This window comes from Periplaneta americana, chromosome 1 (genome assembly GCF_040183065.1).
Source record: "Periplaneta americana isolate PAMFEO1 chromosome 1, P.americana_PAMFEO1_priV1, whole genome shotgun sequence".
Classification (NCBI taxonomy): Eukaryota; Metazoa; Arthropoda; class Insecta; order Blattodea; family Blattidae; genus Periplaneta; species Periplaneta americana.
Window position 1 is genome coordinate 6,110,246 of NC_091117.1, and position 16,503 is coordinate 6,126,748.

The 16,503-nt window shown below is 36.8% G+C and overlaps 1 protein-coding gene across 1 annotated transcript in view; it reads left to right on the plus strand.

The window, feature by feature from the left end:
* The window catches only part of Best2 (bestrophin 2), a 478,470-nt gene extending 462,206 nt beyond the window's left edge, over nt 1-16,264 (plus strand). The window contains exon 10 of the mRNA XM_069829668.1: nt 6,843-16,264. Coding sequence (XP_069685769.1) covers nt 6,843-7,414 — 572 coding nt within the window. The 3' untranslated portion in view covers nt 7,415-16,264. The remainder of the gene's footprint in view (nt 1-6,842) is intronic.
* The last annotated feature ends 239 nt before the right edge of the window (nt 16,265-16,503 follow it).

Consider the following 16,503-nt stretch of genomic DNA (forward strand, 5'->3'; position numbering starts at 1 on the left):
AATAATAATAATAATAATAATAATAACAGCCTAATAATAATACTCTAATAATAATAATAATAATAATAATAATAATAATAATAATAGCCTAATAATAATAATAATAATAATAAAAATAATAATAGCCTAACATAATAATAATAATAATAATAACAGCCTAATAATAATACTCTAATAATAATAATAATAATAATAATAATAATAATAACAGCCTAATAATAATACTCTAATAATAATAATAATAATAATAATAATAACAGCCTAATAATAATACTCTAATAATAATAATAATAATAATAGTCTAATAATAGCCTAATAATAATAATAATAAAAATAATAATAGCCTAACATAATAATAATAATAATAATAATACTAACAGCCTAATAATAATACTCTAATAATAATAATAATAACAGCCTAATAATAATACTCTAATAATAATAATAATAATAACAGCCTAATAATAATACTCTAATAATAATAATAATAATAATAACAGCCTAATAATAATACTCTAATAATAATAATAATAATAATAATAATAATAATAATAATAATAATAATAGTCTAATAATAATAGCCTAATAATAATAATAATAATAAAAATAATAATAGCCTAACATAATAATAATAATAACAGCCTAATAATAATACTCTAATAATAATAATAATAATAACAGCCTAATAATAATACTCTAATAATAATAATAATAATAATAATAATAATAATAATAATAACAGCCTAATAATAATAATAATAATAATAATAATAATAATAACAGCCTAATAATAATACTCTAATAATAATAATAATAATAATAATAATAACAGCCTAATAATAATACTCTAATAATAATAATAATAATAATAATAATAATAATAACAGCCTAATAATAATACTCTAATAATAATAATAATAATAATAATAATAATAATAATAACAGCCTAATAATAATAATAATAATAATAATAACAGCCTAATAATAATACTCTAATAATAATAATAACAGCCTAATAATAATACTCTAATAATAATAATAATAATAATAATAATAACAGCCTAATAATAATACTCTAATAATAATAATAATAATAATAATAATAACAGCCTAATAATAATAATAATAACAGCCTAATAATAATACTCTAATAATAATAATAATACTCTAATAATAATAGCCTAATAATAAGTCTAATAATAATAATAATACTCTAATAATAATAATAATAATTTACTTGGTTATTTAGCATCGATGGAATTGGTGATAGTGATATGATATTTGGCGAGATAAGGCCGAGGATTCGCCATAGATTATTATCTGACATTTCTCTTACGGTTGGGGAAAACCTCGGAAAAAACCCAACTAGGTAATCAGCCCAAGCGGGAATCGAACTCGCGGCCGAGCGCAACTTCGGATCAGCAGGCAAGAGCCTTAACCGACCGAGCTACGTCGGTGGTTTAATAATAATAATAATAATAATAATAATAATAATAATAATAATAATACTTACTTACTTACTTACTTACTTACTTACTTACTTACTTACTTACTTACTTACTTACTTACTTACTTACTTACTTACTTACTTACTTACTTACTTACTTACTGGCTTTTAAGGAACCCGGAGGTTCATTGCCGCCCTCACATAAGCCCGCCATTGGTCCCTATCCTGAGGAAGATTAATCCAATTTCTATCATCATATCCCACCTCCCTCAAATCCATTTTAATATTATCTTCCCATCTACATCTCGGCCTTCCCAAAGGTCTTTTCCCTCCAACGTCCCAACTAACACTCTGTATGCATTTCTGGATTCGCCCATACGTGCTACATGCCCTGCCCATCTCAAACGTCTGGATTTAATGTTCCTAATTATGTCAGGTGAAGAATACAATGCGTGCAGTTCTGCGTTGTGTAACTTTCTCCATTCTCCTGTAACTTCATACCTCTTACAACCAAATATTTTCCTAAGAACCTTATTCTCAAACACCCTTAATCTCTGTTCCTTTCTCAAAGTGAGAGTCCAAGTTTCACAACCATAAAGAACAACCGGTAATATAACTGTTTTATAAATTCTAACTTTCAGATTTTTTGACAGCAGACTAGATGACAAAAGCTTCTCAACCGAATAATAACAGGCATTTCCCATATTTATTCCGTGTTTAATTTCCTCCCGAGTGTCATTTATATTTGTTATTGTTGCTCCAAGATATTTGAATTTTTGCACCTCTTCGAAGGATAAATATCCAATTTTTATATTTCCATTTCGTACAATATTCTGGTCACGAGACATAATCACGTACTTTATCTTTTCGGGATTTACTTCCAAACCTATCTCTTTACTTGCTTCAAGTAAAATTCCCGTGTTTTCCCTAATCGTTCGTGGATTTTCTCCTAACATATTCACGTCATCCGCATAGACAAGCAGCTGATGTAACCCGTTCATTTCCAAACCCTGATAATTACGAATATAAAAAAGGAAAGTAGATTTTCTTAATTTTTTCTTCATTATTTCACCATACTTTCGCCTTAATACAGTATGTAGAATTTTAGATGTTGTATTCAGTCATATAAATGTGGATTTTTAAGCTCCTCCGATATTTCCTTGGCTGTGATGTGAACACCTTCTCTCTCGCAGATGATGTTGCATGTCATAAGAATTCATCTTACATAATACAGCAGCCAACCAGCAGCCCTTGCGTTGCATAAATCGCCATCACATCTCCTGCTGTTATTCTGCCAATTTTTGTTTCTCACGTTTTCACTCTCAGCCTCTCTCTCTCTCTCTCTCTCTCTCTCTCTCTCTCTCTCTCTCTCTCTCTCTCTCTCTCTTTGACGTGACGGTCCGAACTCCATCTCCCAAACGAAAGGCTTCTTGTTGTTTGGTGTCTATCATTTCGTCTGCTACATCGGAGTCCTGCGTATACAATTAACTCCAGTCAGGCATCACGTGAAAGTTTGGCATTGTTATAACCTTGAGAAATCCGCTGCCAGGTTCCCTCAGGCTACCTGCCGCAGGAAGGCATTCCTGGTATGAATGGCAGACTGCCCCCTCGAGACCTTGTGGGATCACTGCTCCTTGTAATTGTTTCGCTTACCTTGTTTCTCCCAGCTGCCCGGTGAGATGTTTGTACACAGGGGACGCTGAAAATGCTCACACTCCAAAAGAACAATCCGCGTATCTCTACATGCATGGAATGATAAAATAAACTTTTTTTGCACGATCGTCTTTTTTTTGTGTGTGTTTACAGCTATTAGGCCTTGAAAGTTAGAATTCCCACACAGAAACTTGTTGCCAGGGAAACCATTCCTCATAACATAAAAGTATACTGAAATAGATCTCATTTACACGTGCACTTATTGTTGCTTAGTTACCATCACAGTGCAGTTTAGCGAATTCTTTGGAATAATATTGATCTAAATTTTCAATGCAGAATATATTGTATTTTCATTATAAAATCTCGGAAATTGAAAGTCCAGGATAACAGAGAGGGTTTGGAATTGAACGAGTTACATCAGCTGCTTGTCTATGCGGATGACGTGAATATATTAGGAGGAAATACACGAACGATTAGGAAAAACACGGAAATTTTACTGGAAGCAAGTAAAGAGATAGGTTTGGAAGTAAATCCCGAAAAGACAAAGTATATGATTATGTCTCGTGACCAGAATATTGTACGAAATGGAAATATAAAAATTGGAAATTTATCCTTTGAAGAGGTGGAAAAATTCAAACACCTTTGATCAACAGTAACAAATATAAATGACACTCTAGAGGAAATTAAACGCAGAATAAATATGGGAAATGCCTGTTATTATTCGGTTGAGAAGCTTTTATCAACTAGTCTGTTGTCAAAAAATCTGAAAGTTAGAATTTATAAAACAGTTATATTACCGGTTGTTCTGTATGCTTGTGAAACTTGGACTCTCACTCTGAGAGAGGAACATAGGTTAAGGGTGTTTGAGAATAGGGTGCTTAGGAAAATATTTGGGGCTAAGAGGGTTGAAGAATGGAGAATGGAGAAAGTTACACAACACAGAACTGCACGCATTGTATTCTTCACCTGACATAATCAGGAACATTAAATCCAGACGTTTGAGATGGGCAGGGCATGTAGCATGTATGGGCGAATCCAGAAATGCACATAGAGTGTTACTTGGGAGACCTGAGGAAAAATACTTTAGGCGAGGCCGAGACGTAGATGGGAGGATAATATTAAAATGGATTTGAGGGTGGTGGGATATGATGGTAGGGACTGGATTAATCTTGCTCAGGATAGGGACCAATGGCGGGCTTATGTGAGGGCGGCAATGAACATATGCGTTTCTTATAACAGTGAACAGTTTACCGTTTCAAGAGGATCCATTGTTTGTTTTCTCCTATAAATAAATACGTCCATTACTTTGAATGTATTGAGACATAGGTTACAGTTTCAGTTGTTTGTAATTTTAACCCAGGGTGTGGATCTACGTAGGAACGTTGCACTTGTGTGCCAACCCGCAAATGGACTGAAATTGCATGCAGACCTTGTCAAGTTTTATTCTCTTTGGCTTCTGTATCATTGAAGAAGTCGTCAGCCTTCACAATCGCGCATGCGTGTGTGGACTATTTTATTGCTCCGTTTCTGTAACGCCTGGTATTCAGGCTGACCTGCAGTACACCTAAGGAGGAGAAGTTGCCTAACCAGTGAGGATGCAATCACGAGAATTAATTTTATCAAGTATTTTAAGGGGAAACATGTTAAGATTTTTTAAAACTTCCACATTCATTCAAAATTTGTGAAATTAAAACTACGTGTGTAGTGTAGTGCCGAAAGATATGAACCTGTCACACTCGTGGGTCTTAGTTCGAACTCAGGGTTACAAATTAGATTTACTTTAAATGTTATTTTAAGTGACCATGCTTCATTTAATTTAGGATGCTCATTATTATTATTATTATTATTAACATTATTATTATTAATTATTGTTTTTATTAGTTGTGTTTATTATTAATTGTCATTATTGATTGTAATTAGTTACCACTGCCACCGGGTATATACCCATTTGCAGTATGAATAAATACATACTACATAAATAGGCCTACAATACAATCATCTATACAAAATGTAACGTCATTAGGGCTAATAGCTTTTAAGTTATTTTTTTAATTTATTTTATATTGACGTCACTAAAAAGGCTCCTTGCGTCAAAGTTTTCAAAATGTTTAGTTCATATTTGCTCAAAAGCTTGAAAATATTCATGGGAATAAAAATTAATTAGTTTTTTCGCTCAGTTTAAATAGAGAATCAGTAATTTATTTTAATTTCATGAAGTTCCCATTACAGCTTAGATTAAAATAAGTGAAATATGAATATGCCGTGAAAGAACTTAATATTAATATTTCATACGAATGCTAATTAAATTTTATTTATCGACATTTAATTCACCTCTGTGAGAATTTTCAGACCAATATGATAGTGACTGTTGTGCAAGGAGTTTTTTTTTTTTATTCAAGAAACTGCTTAAATTTTTAAAGTCGAGAAAACAGCATTAAAAAAATCTTTCTCTCAACTTTGAGTCCGCCAAAAAATGTATACAGTGAAAACTCTCCTTACGGACACCCTCAAGACACGGACACTCATATACGGACAGATTTTTATGTCCCAACTGAAATAATATAGAAATAATGATAAATTTAACTCTCGTTTACGGACACTCTCAGACACGGACACGGACAGCTGTTTCACAGTCCTAAAGCTTGCTTTACCTCCTGACTGCGAACTTGGATTTCAAGACCTAATGTGTTACAAAAATGGAAAATTTAATACAGAAATTCCTTAACATGAAAGAAGACAGTAAGGTTCTCGTAGAGGCTATCTCTATCCCAGCTGGCTACCCTTTTGTTAGCTGCAAGTGGGTGGATAAACAAAGTCATAAAATTTAACCTGTCTGATGGGTCCAAGGTTTCCGCCATTAATGAAATTGTATTCGACACATGATGGGGTTAGTAGGATTATTCTCTTCGCTTCAATCAGTTGTTCTGTTTCGAGAGACATGGCACCTGAACGTAAATGTTAAGTAGAAAACTGTAAATTACAGTACTGCATAACTGTAGACCTACAATAAAATAGCATGGCACAGTACTGTATTTTCCTTTTTCTCTCTTATCTAGTGTAGTTCAAAGTTGCAAAGAATTTACTGTAGTATACCATATTTAGAATTAAACTACAGTAATACATTTCATTTATAGCGTGAAGGGATACATAATGCATATTATAAATTTACTGTTAGATTGGGGAGCCTCCCTCCCAATAAAGGACACCTCCCAGATGCGGACAGATTGTTACGTCCCTTCGATGTCCGTAAATGAGAGGTTTCACTGTACACTGTTTAAGGAACGAAAACTATTTAAACCTTTGTTTGTAAAATCGATAATGATATTTGTTTGTATAGTTTAATTACGGTACCTACTTTAACGCAAACTTGATGGGTTTTCTTTATTTTTAATGCCAACAAGATTCTTTAATTTTTCCAGACTCATCTTTTTTTCTGTCCGGATTAAGCGAAGTCCGGATTATCGTTGTCCGGATTAACGAGGTTCTACTGTAAATCATAAAAATTAGTTTTGAATTAAATGAAAATTAAACATCGGACCCTTATTACAAATAATTTTCTACACAAATCAAACACATCAAATGCTGGTTTTCTTTTGTTTCTTGCACACCAACTTCTAGAATTTAATTGGTACATTCCTCTGGGGAACGAAACTCAATTTGCACACAAAGCGACTTAACCTGCTTCACCGGAACACTATTAGTTAACGGTGTTGAGTGCAGTCGTATGTGTCCGGTGTTGCAGGAACCACCAAGATGAACGGCTCGGCGGTGCCGGTGGCCCTGAAGAACCGGCCTCGCATCCCGACGCCCGACGTTACCAAAGAAGTGGTCGACCGCGAGAACAAGCTGATGGGTGGCGCCAGCCCCGGGGCGATGGCGGGGCACCACCACCATCACCACCTGCACCACCCCAGCTACCCGGCCGAGCTGCCGGTGGTGCAGGTGGTGCTGTCGCCCATACAGGAGCTGGAGAGCGGGTCGGGGGCGCACCACCACCACCAGGGCGGCCAGGGGGGCACCGCGGCGCTGGCCCAGGCGGTGCTGTCGCCCGCCCTCACCACGGCCGGCATCGGCGCCGTGACGCTGGCCACCACGCCCGTCAGCGTGGCCATGGGCACCATGACGCTGGCGCCCATCACCATGAGCCAGCCGCTGCTCACGTCCCTGGGGTTGGGGACGGCGCAGCCCGCCGTGACGCTGACGGAGGTCAACTCCGCCTCCGAGGAGGAGAGCGCGCCCACGGAGGACCGCAGCAGAAAGGCCAGCGTCGCCTCCCAGTCCAACGCCGCCAAGCGGGGCGAGGTGTACGTGTAGCGCCTCCTATAATGTCGGCTATCAGAACCACAAACCCGCCACTAAACTGAAGTAAAGCTCACATGAAGCCCTTAGTACAGGGACATCATTTTATTTTACTAACATTTTTAATATTAACCTGGCTATACCTTCAGAGAACCGGAAACACAGTTTGCTACCCCCTTCCACGACTGGAGTTCGATGATACTGCCGTAAAATACAAACAAATCACTTTACTAGGTATAGGAGGGAAGAAAAGTAGTTCATCCATTTACGTAAACTAGGAAATATCACGATTTTCAATTCGATCATTTTCATCAGGTTTTTGTTTAATCAAAATACAGTACAGTCAGTGGCGGCTCCTGCATATTTCTTAAGAGGAGGAAAAAAGTTAACAGCACTAAATGACGTCTTTCTGGATGAAACACGCTACAAATTAGCCTACATGCATACATGTAAGACCAGGTAGTGTTGGGGTTGGCCTTCCCTTCTGTATAGCAATAATCTGTTCTTGTAAACTGAGTTTCCTAAATTGTCCAAAATATATTATGTTTTCACTTCCATTCATTGTTGAATAATTGCGCAAATTAACAATTACAAGGTTATTCACAACCTCGCAGCATTTTTCGAGCACACAGCATCACACGTGTTGGAAGAGACTAGCTACTAACTCGTAACCGGGACCGTTTTACGGAAATGGAAATGGGAATGGGAAATAATCTGAGGAAAGCGAGAACACTGCACCCACCCACGTGGTCTGTGTTGCCACATGTACATTTTACAAGTTCAGTATCACATGCTTTTGAAGAATGTCAGTTCTTGTAAAGTCATACTATCATTATTGTTCAAAGCTGCCGGTGGCCGGTTAATTTTTTATGTTAAAAATGATGTAGTTTGGAGTACCTACTTTCAGTTTCAAATATATTTGTACAAAACTGACAACTTGGCTGTTGCCCTGTCTAGTAAACAATGAATAGAAGTGAATTTCAGGGGCCAACTACGTAGAACTACTTCCTCTTTGTTTTACATAGGCCTAAACCCGATTTTAACTTTCAAATATCCATGAAAGTTTCAAACCATGAATAGTAGCATATATAAAATGCAATGAATAATATTTTTGATTTATAATTTTAAAAAAAAGTTTACATGGTGTCTTTCATAGCGTTGCGTTAAAACTGTTTTTATTGTGCCTCCTCCTAGATGTGTTAGTCTGGTTGAACGCAGCATCGTTAGATGGCAGCGGTATCGAGCTTGCTGCACGACCAGTCGGTTTCTATTTCCCGCCCATGACAGATTCAGAGGAGGATCTCCTCCCTATCCGTTCATTTACTTGCTTTAAAACTCTGCTTCTTTCTCTGGCCGCTAGCGCGCTGTTGTCTATGTGTGTTAACTGCAGTAGAGGAGGAATGGAGTGCCTTTCCTCCACACAGACAATCTCGCATCTTTCTCACAGTTTTCTAGCAGCACATGAGCGCGCGTCGTTTAAAACTCGATCAACCGAGTTTTTCTTATAGCTGTGAACTTAGAAATTATCGAATCTTCCTCGAATTTCAAGGCACATACTCGTATTTTATTTGGTATTCACTTTCAAAAGAAGAAAATGTGAGGAGGACGTTCCTCCCTTCCCTCCCCCGAGGAACCGCCACTGAGTACTGTATTAACAATGAGTGTTTTTACTCACGAACTGAGCTGTCCATGCGGACGTATTCATTATGCAGTGTATATTATACTGTCTACAGCACATTAGCGTACAATATAGAGAATGAACTTAAATTGAAAAATAATCATAATATGGATATTTAAACACATTTTTGAAAATGGTGGCCGTTCATTTCGATACAGGCTTCAGTTCTTTTGTGCATATTATCGCACTATAGACTATTGTACCTAATCCCAATTACCAGTTTCGTTCCTCGTACTAGTAACTCATGTTGAAATAATTCTGTACCTACTCTATAAAAGAGTACCTTACGTACTGTAAATTCAATCTTCACTTCTGCCCGAACTTCTGCTATCTAGTGTCCGTCCAAGTGGTTATGTCGTAGGGTCGTAGAAATGGAGGAAATCACGTGACAGTTAATTACTTAACGATGCCTTTTTATTTAAGTTATTTTAAACAGTTGTATAATATTACGTAGACGTCCAATTCCTAACAGAAATTAATGTTTTCAGAAAAGAGCTAAGACACCCAGCTTTCACATGTGGAAATCGGGATGCTACGTAGGCAAACGGACGACACCTGTGCGAAAATATGATTTAATATTGAAAGCTCTTTCGTCACTGGAAAACGCGAACATATTTCTTGAACGTACTATACTCACTAACTCAATGCTGTTTACTATATGCGGCCTTGATTCTGTGTGGAGGACATTTGGAACTTCACTAGTAGAAGGGGTGGGAGTGAAGTACATTCAAAAACTCAGGTACAATAAAAATTGAATTAAAAATAAAATGATGTCCCTGTACATTTCATTCATTCATTTATTTTATTCCATATATCTTACATGAGCAATGAAGCTTTAAGATGTGGAACTAGTCAAAATTTTACAATATTACAATTACAATTTTTACAAGTTTTTACAGTTTTACAATTTAACAATTTTTACAATTTTGTGCAATTTTTTACAATATTTTGGCGAGCTTTAGTGAGATGAGGTGAGGTCCGAGGATTCGCCAAAAGATTACCCGGCATTTGCCTTTTGGTTGGGGAAAACCTCGGAAAAACCCAACCAGGTAATCAAATCAAAAGGGTTGATGCCGAGGACTCGCCATAGACCATCCGGCTTCAGTCCCACGGCTGGGGAAAACCTCGGAAGAAACCATTCAATGAGATCAAAGGGGGATCCAACCCAAGCCCGAACGCAGCTCCGGATCAGCAGCCCAGCGAGTCTGCCGACTGAGCTACATCGATGGCTCTACTAAAAGTATACAATACATAGCCAATCAGATTATTAAATTTACAAACGCAAACGATCATTCATCAGTTGAGCTATATGTCTAATACAAAACAAGTAAGCGCTGGATTTATAATCCTGGGATCGATCCCCGGCGTATCCCCGATTTATAACTTATGTTGGGTAAACCAGTGATCCAGGTAACACAGGGATGTTCTTCGGAAACTGCGGTTCCCCTATGGCATACCAACAAATCTTAGTCATCATCTCATCTCATCGCAGGTGTAGCGTAGACTAGCCTCCTATGTCGCACCTTGGGCAACGACTCTGTCGGTAAATTGGTCTACATAATTGGTTTCATATGAGTGAATGACGAACCCGCCATTATTAAAGGACATTATCGGTGCATAATTTTACATATTTTTGGTTCTGATAGCCAACATGATTGTTCCTCAAGTCAAAGGACATAGCAAACACATTTTAGCGTAACATGAATTGAAACCGTGCCCCCATGTTGTTCTACGGTCTATGGAGTGTGTTAACTATTTCTTTTCATCCACACGCTTTTGCTCTGTCTGTGAGAAGAAAATGTCATCACGCCGAAGTGAGCTGAAGGTCAACGAAATCGGCACGTGAAAAAAATCCTGAATTTGTCCCCTATAATTTCATCTCTTGTCTTTACGATCGGAGATGTGCCTTGTGTTTTGTCGACAGCAAGGACCATTTGGCAGCTGTTTGACAGAAGACGACTGTTAAAGAAAACATGTGGAGATTGCAGTGAAAAATAGGACTGAAACACTTATAGTGATGGTGAATATGAACAGTGTGCCAAGATTTTAAATATTTAATAGTTGTTAAAGAGTGGAGGCTTGCTAATCTTTAAGAGTGGCTGTGACGTCAGCAAGCCGGATGGTGTAGGTCGAAGAAGGTAGGATAAATCAATCCTGGATAAAGGAACGGACTTAAAAACCGTATCAAGTGGAAAAAAAACAGTTGCATTCCCCTGCGACAGTATTTTGTTATATCAGTTGGTTATTTTATTGTAAAGCAATGACATAAAATGTATTACCATATTTTTAAGTCGACGTACTTGAAATCATACCACAGATGGTGCTGAACTTAAAAAAGTTCGAGGTGAGACTTTTCTAAAAAAAGGGGGGCCAAAAATATATTTGGCCTTGCCTACCAACAGCCAAAATCGATTTAGATACTTCGGTTTAGACATTTTGTAAAGATAATATTTTTATATTTGCATAATACATTGCAATTTTACTGTTTCAAATATTAGTTTCCTTGTTAAAGTGGTAGTTGCTGCTACACTGTATACAGGAACAATGATTTATCGTGCGCCGTAGCAATTCAGTTACTGCGCAGCTGCGCATTCGTGCTGAATAGAGGGAACCTTTTTTTTAGTCTAATTGAAGATGCTAATATCGTGTTTTTTTATTCGGAACTGATAGTTTTGCACTATCTTGTTTGTCAGTACACATTTATATTATCAAGTTCTAGATTATAGAGGCCCTTCAATGAATTCATGTGCCCTTCAAGGGCCTATGTATACAAACTAAACATAACGCAGGAGCAATATGGCGTAGAGATTTGTGTGACGTCAAGCCTGAATACCAGTACGTCTGCGCAAGCTCTAGGTATTTGCTGTGGTTACTTGATCTTCAGAACGCCTTCCGTATGGATTCCGTGTAGTAATGTCCTGGGAAACATGGTATGATGCTATGGTTGCTGATGCATCAGTGATCGCTATCGGAATCATATGGCATTAGCTTTCTCGGAGTTTTAAATTCGAGGCCGGCATTTCAGAGGAGGGGAGGATGGTTTATGTTATAATTTGCAACAAGGAGTATGCATATTGGGTCTTATATCTAGCATCTTTCTGAAAACATTGCTTTCTGGTATTAACTCAGTATATTACTTCCCTAGTCAGAAGTTCGAAGGTGAAGTAAGTTTGTACGTGGTATATTTAGTGCATACAATTTATCTTTCCTCACTCGCATGTTGTTGTGCACTGCCGCGTCCGCTCTACATCCGTGACCGAGGAAAGATAAAATGTATTTTGTAAAGACTATTACACTTTTACTACGTCATACTACTTTTGATCACTAAAACGGTACGAAAGGACGTCTTTCAACCAATCATGGCTGCTTATCGCACAATTTTATCGCTTCTCTAGTATTTGTTTAATTTTATCGCTTCCCTAGCATTTGTTTCTTTGTTTGCCAACATTTCAAACTGAAAATTCTTTACGGTACCGGTACTATAAAACATTTGCGATCGTAATTTGTTTCCCCCATAGATAGTAGACTGAAAATGGCGGCTCCATTGAAACATTTTGGTGAAGGTAACATAAGTGAAATAGAATTTTAGTAACCCAATTAATATATATTTTATTATATTAGAGTACTTTATTTCTTCTAATCTTTAAATGTAATTTCTCTTGTTCTTATCACCTTTCTACCATTTGTTTCTTAGTTTGCCAACATTTGAAACTGAAATTTCTTTACAGTACTATAAAACATGTTTTGCGATCGTCATTTGTTTATATCATAGACAGTCAACTGAAAATGGCGGCTCCGTTCGAACGTTTTGGTTAAGCTAACATTAGTGAAATATAATTTCAGTAAGTCAATTAATATTTTATTGTATTAGAGTACTTTATTTCTTCTAAGTTTTATATACATTGTTGCCTTTTCTTGCGTTACAAACAGAAGCAACTATACAATGTCAGTTTGAAATTAATGTAGGCCGTGGAAAAAATTCCTATACTTCATCTATCATTATTTGTTATCAGATTATTCGAATTAGAACAAGCTATAAAAACCTTAACAAACCAAACCTAACCTTCGTCATATTAACCAACGTTTCGTGCAGAATTTAGTATTAGAGGATTATTACATATTAGCATTACTTTTGACGAGTTGTTTCTTATGTTGGCGACATTGATTATATACAATTGTGTGCAGAAGCGGCATAACTGCAATAATGCGAAAATGGTCTAAAGAATACCCATACTTTCTTCTAATCGTGTAACAGTCAAATTCCACACTAGTTTTGATTTTCTCTAGATAAATCAAAACCTCTAGTGAGATTACTATTGATAAAATAACACTGAAAAATGGCGCGACGACGTTATATAAATATAGTCTGTCTTTGACAAAATCTGCTTCAACCACAGTTTTTTCTTCTCGAAGATTTGTTTTCGCGAAACACACGAGAAACAATTTCAGGATTTGCCTTTACTTTTATGTGGTGTAGAAATTATATCTGTAGATGATCCTTGTATAACCACAGTCACGAAGCTCAATATGTAATAAATATGCATCCATAGATAGTTGCTAATCACTAGGATCGCTACTGTCGCCTCATTACAGACAATGCGAAATAGTACCTGCACAGTCTCTTGTTCCTAGCAACTTCACAACTCAAGCTTCGTGACTGTATATGCTAGACTGTGGTATAACTTTACATCAAAATTTCCAAAGCTGTGTTTACCTACTTTAGACAACGCCACAAGAAAACAAATTTAATTTACAGTGAAATGCAAATATAACGAACTCTCTGAAATACCGTTAAATTGGATACATTTACCTGCAAGTTACAATTTAATGGATCCAGTATTCATTTATAACAAACTTGTAGGCTACATTTATATCATAACTGCAACATCTAAGTTGAACTAAATCACAAGCAGTAATCTTCAACAGACGATTCCCAGGTCTAATAACATCACCTAATATTCAGCACTTAAGTATTTCATTTCCGTTTGTACACACTATTCACTCTTTCACAACTGAAATTAATTCGTGGGTTTAAAACAAACTATTTTCCAAACATTCATACACAGGCAGCTGCTGAATTGCAACAATTGAACAATTCCAATTACAATATCACCACAGTCACGAAGCTCAATACATAGGAAATATGCATCCATAGATAGTTGCTAATCATTAGGATCGCTACTATCGCCTCATCACAGACAATGCGAAATAGTACCGGCACAGTCTATTGTTTCTAGTACCCTCAATAACTCAAGCTTCGTGACTGTAGGCTATATGTGATATCACTATCATACGCTATCGTATAAATCAACGAATCACAATCGAACGAATGTCCAAATCAATGCTGCCATATTTAGCAATAAATTTACCGATGAAACTCGCAGAGAGTAGAATTTATATTGTTTGTTGATACAGCCCAAGTATCCAGTGTACTAACAAAATTTCCTGACGTAAAGTAGCATAATTTTTTACTGTTTGTTTTATAAATATTTCGTTTTGCTGATAATTTTTACTAACGAAATGAATTTTTGTTACGTGAAACTGAAATTTTCGTTATAATGGCATTCATTAAAATGAAAATTTTTAGCATACATAAAATAACTTTGTTGATCTGCAAATGTATTTTTTTTTATATTTTACTATGATTGAACGCTGGTTCGAGTTTTCATGGTGAAAGAAATTTTCTCATGAAATTTCGGCCTGTGTATGGGACCGGTGTCCACGCAGCACAGTGATGAATTTGAGGATTTACGATAGAGAAATGCGGTTCTGCGAGCATCTGCTTGGGGGGAGGGAATATGTGTTACCCCAAACTGGTTGGATGATCGTTCACCTCTGCTGAGGCATGTGGATGTGAGGCCAGCAATCAGCTGGTAGGTCTTAGCCCTTTATGGGATACCACGCACAGGATTATTATTAGTGCGGGTAGCAGCAAAACGCCTTAACACTCAGACTACTAAAATCAACTAAACCATAGCTGGTTCAGGGACAAGGGAGGGTCTAAGAAGAGTATATGAAATGTGTCCCTCGTGCTGGTGCCATAAGATTCCGATTGCTCTGAAATGTTGTTTGTGAATGTGGATTGGTGGTAAATTCTTGTACCAATCACCGTGTTCAGCATAAAATCCATATGAACACTTCGAAGTTTTAACATGGGTCTTCCGTATGAAAAGTCGATGATTAAGTTAAAGATGCGCCATTTTGAAAAAAATCGATATCAGATATAAAGAGCTAAACAGCGTATTCCGAATCTCACCGGTCCGGTGGCATCAATGACGTCATGTTGCAGCAAAATAAGGAACAAAACTACTGGAAGGATCGATGCTGTCATGGCGACTGTACAAGTTGTCTGCGCTACGCTAGCAAAATTTTGCGAAATTTTCGTACTCCCATCTCGTTCAAAGAAAAGATAGCATAAACAATTTATTTCTTGAACCAGTAGTAATAACTGGTCCGTTGACATGTTCGCTCATAAGCCATTAACATATTGTTTTTTACGTTGTGCTCATTACAAACAATACAGCAGAGCACACCGCCATGACACAACAGTGCACGATATTCCCGCCCTATACAAGAACCAATCAGATTCACTGATGGCGGCTGATGGAGACTGCCACCACCTCTGCAAGTTGATGGCACAGGTGCGACACCGGTGGAGCATCAATGACGTCATCGGTGGAATTCGGAACACCGTGATGCCATCGGATTGCTCACCGGTGAGGTTCGGAATACGCTCTATGTCAAAGATTATAAAGAGTCATTAATTTTTTCTGCAACACCCTTTATTATCTTTTTAAAAGATTGTGAGTTGATTGTAGGCTGTAACGGAGGAAGAGTGGGGTAATTGTAACTGGAGAAATGACTTGTAGAAGATCTACCCATAACCGCTTCATCCACGTAGTATTCACCCGAGAGCTGCGCAGCGAATTGAACGCCCTGTATTTGCTGTCTGAAATGTTACTACGCCCCTCCACGTTGTGTTGTGTTTGTGTGACGTTCATTGCAGAGCCCGCTTCCCATGTCTTCCAAGTACAAGCAGGAAATGTCCAGTTCCTCTGAGTGTGCACCCAACCCTACTATGTATGACATTGTTATTATTAATTTTATTTTAAACTTTGTTTGATGATTGATCTTTAAACATTTAATTAAAATATACAATTGTATGACTGCGTATTTATACAAAACAATTTGTTCTTTTATTACACTGACCCTTTCCTTCCTGTTCCCTGGGTATGTTGAAAAACAATGTCGCCAACATTGTTCAATTTGATAACTAGACGAAACCACAGTCTACTATATACAGTCACGAAGCTCTATATGTAGTAAAAATGCAAACATGGGTAGTTGCCCACCACTAGGATCGCTACTATCGCCTCATCATCGCAGATCTCTCTCCTAGTAGACGACAAAATATGTTACACTTTCG